This window comes from Solanum tuberosum, unplaced genomic scaffold (assembly GCF_000226075.1).
Source record: "Solanum tuberosum cultivar DM 1-3 516 R44 unplaced genomic scaffold, SolTub_3.0 scf00100, whole genome shotgun sequence".
NCBI lineage: Eukaryota > Viridiplantae > Streptophyta > Magnoliopsida > Solanales > Solanaceae > Solanum > Solanum tuberosum.
This window is the reverse complement of record NW_006239024.1, coordinates 510,085-513,064: the sequence shown is the minus strand read 5'-3', so window position 1 is coordinate 513,064 and position 2,980 is coordinate 510,085. Positions and strand designations below refer to the sequence as shown.

Here is a 2,980-nt window from a genome sequence, read left to right as displayed (position 1 = left end):
GGGGGGGGGGGGGGGTACTTATGCATTTTCCCGATTTTATTTAATGTTGAAATGTTTGCTCGACTTTTTAAATGTTGACATGTTATTTTGTGATTGGTCTGTAAGTAATTTTTTTTGTTTCACGCGCTTCTAGAGGTGTATTACACCTATGATGCCATGTTATCAAAAAGTATTTAATAGGTACATGTTTTGAATAAGAGAGGTGTTCAATTGATACAACTCTTAATTGAGGTGTGCAAGTGAAATATATGGACAACTTTAGATGGTCATGAATGACTTAATCCTAATATAAAACTCTCACTATTAAAAAACACAATTGGGAAGACATAAATTATCATAGGAGGAGCATATACTAGCATACACGAAGATCTAGGTTCAATTGAGAATATATTAGTCGTTCCAAATTATGCACAACCAATCAGTTTAACTATATTGGCAGAAATTGAGGAACTAGCTTACTGCTAAATATTGAGAAATTAATAATTCTTATCACACCAAAAGGACTGACTGAAAGAAATAGGTCAAGATGGAGACTTCCCAGAATAGATAAAAGAATGCATTTAACTTTCCAAAGAAAAATGATGATAAATGAAAAAGAGAGCATGTTGATACAGGATACAGAGGCACACATACAACCACACTCAACCTTTACATTTCATCCAAGATAAAACTTACATCATGGAATTGATTAGATGGAATTGCCTCATAAGTCTCCCTGGTGAAGTGAGGCTCCGACGGAAAACCTTCTGCGATTGCAACCTTGCGCGGGGAAAAGCAGGTAATGATTCAATACTCCCTGCTCCCGCCATGGCTCTTTGCTTGAAAGAACCGATTGATACTGAAGTTGCAGCTGTCTCATTTGCAATAGAAGAATTTCTATCAGAAGAATCAAAAGTTCTTCTTAGATCACCACTAAATGGCGTGGAATGAGAGTGTTTCATCACTTTTTGAAGAAATTTGAAGTTTGCTTGAGTTTGATGAAGCAGTAGAAAATCCTGTTAATGCCATCTTTACAGGTAACTCCATGACACTGCCAGTTCCAGCAATTGGCCCAATTGAAGGAATGGAAAAATTACCTAAGGAATTTCCTGAGAAAGAAATTGTACGAGGTTTAACTTCAGCTACTTCTTGAGTTTGTTGTGTCCTAAAATTATTCACACGTCCAGCATCCACAGGCACAGATGTTTTGGATGTGGACTTCTCCAAATTTGCACCTTGGTTCTGCAGTTTAGACTCTACCAAGATTAATTGTCATCGAAGATATCTTTGCTTCTTGCTGCTTATAGCTTCCTGCTGATGAGAGAGGTTCCCTTACCTGATTTGTGGTTTTAACCACTTCTTCTGAGCTAAATTTTTCTGTTGCAGATGATTGAGCATTTGCTGAAATTTTTTTGTGACCTCTGTCTATTTCAGGGGGTTGCAGCCCTGAATCCACTTGGTTGATTTGCTTCCTAGCACTAAAACATTCAACTAGCACATCTTGTGATGATGCCATGCCACTATAGAAGTGTCATTTTTTTTTCTTCAAAATCAGTAGACTGGGGTGACACTGAAGCAACAGTAGCACTACAAAGACATTTATATTAATTCATAGATCCTTCAGAAAAAATGATCAACGTCAGGCAAAGAAACCAGTTCAAACCATTGAAAAATAATCTCATATAGGTTGAAACAGCTGGGGAGTTACCTAGCAAAATGGAAAATGGGAAGTCTTCCATCATTAGTAAGACAATGGAGAAGGCAACATGGTGAAACTTCTTTTTCTTCTTCACCAAGCAATAGTTTAATTTCCCCATTTTGGGAAACTCTGTCAATGGCAAGTTCCAATATCAAGATATCATCACCACAGTCTGAAACCAAGATAAAATACTGTATTGTTTTAGAAAGCTCGTATAAAGAAAGAAGCAAAACCTCTGTCCAACCAAGTGTTGACACTTAATTTTTTTATGATGAATGATCACATTCAAATTTATTTCTTAACCAAATACACAAAGTAATTAGGTGCAAACATGACAACCTGTGTTGCTCAAACTTCCCAAAAATGACGTCGCACCAGTGTCGGATCCTCCAAAAATTGACTACTTTTAGAGGAACTGACATGCACCTGACGACATTTTTGACGAGTCCGAGCAGCATAGATGACAACTGCAGAGTGCCCATTTGTCTCGATCATCTTCATAGTCCACATGTTATCCTTCCCTTGTTTAGATTAGACACATTCATTTCACTTCAATCTTCAATAGGGGCAGCCTCAACTACAATTAACTAAAAAGTCATTAAACTGTTAATCATCAACATTCACTAAAGACTACAATAAAAATCACTCACCCACAAAGGCCAATAAACTCTTTTCAACAATATAACATGCTTGATTTTGATAAAGAAAGAAATCAACCATCTTATACTGTTGAAAAGATTTTATGGCCTCAATGGGTGAACGTCTTTTCTTGGTCTTCTAATTTTTCCATAAATCCAAAATTATTTAGGGCTGTTGAAATAAAAATAGTAACAATACACGAAAGTAAACTTGCAATGCACAAGGAAAGCAAATTATAAATCATTTGAGTTGAAAGGTTTGACATATGTATCCATAAGAAAGGTTTACATCATTCAGATGAGGAGATTATAGAAACTTTGATTCATTATTTCAAAGCTAATTTGACATCACTCAGAAGAACTAAAATTGGAAAAAAAGAGAAATATACTGTACGAACCAATGAGAGCAATAAATAAAATATTTCTCAAGATGAAATGTTCTTAACCAAAAGCACGAGAAAGGAAGAAAGAAGAAAGCAAAATATATTTTCATCTTAACATTGCTGTCCAGTTGTAATAGACATTCACTAGCATCATACCTGCAAAAACACTCCCATGAAGATACTAATCAGAGAAAAAGAAAAGCTACAAGAATGGGGTATTTTTTGACACTGAGATAGCATAGTGAGTGTGATACATTCATTAATGGTGCGTGAAGGCGCTT

General features: G+C 35.8%; 1 protein-coding gene across 1 annotated transcript in view; it reads right to left on the bottom strand.

The window, feature by feature from the left end:
• The window catches only part of LOC107060800 (uncharacterized), a 35,139-nt gene extending 33,296 nt beyond the window's left edge, over window positions 1-1,843 (bottom strand). The window contains exons 1-2 of the mRNA XM_015309107.1: window positions 1,316-1,843; window positions 676-1,221 (exon numbers count right to left, since the gene is read on the bottom strand). Coding sequence (XP_015164593.1) covers window positions 913-1,221; window positions 1,316-1,495 — 489 coding nt within the window. The 5' untranslated portion in view covers window positions 1,496-1,843 and the 3' untranslated portion in view covers window positions 676-912. The remainder of the gene's footprint in view (window positions 1-675; window positions 1,222-1,315) is intronic.
• Between the last annotated feature and the right edge of the window lie 1,137 nt (window positions 1,844-2,980).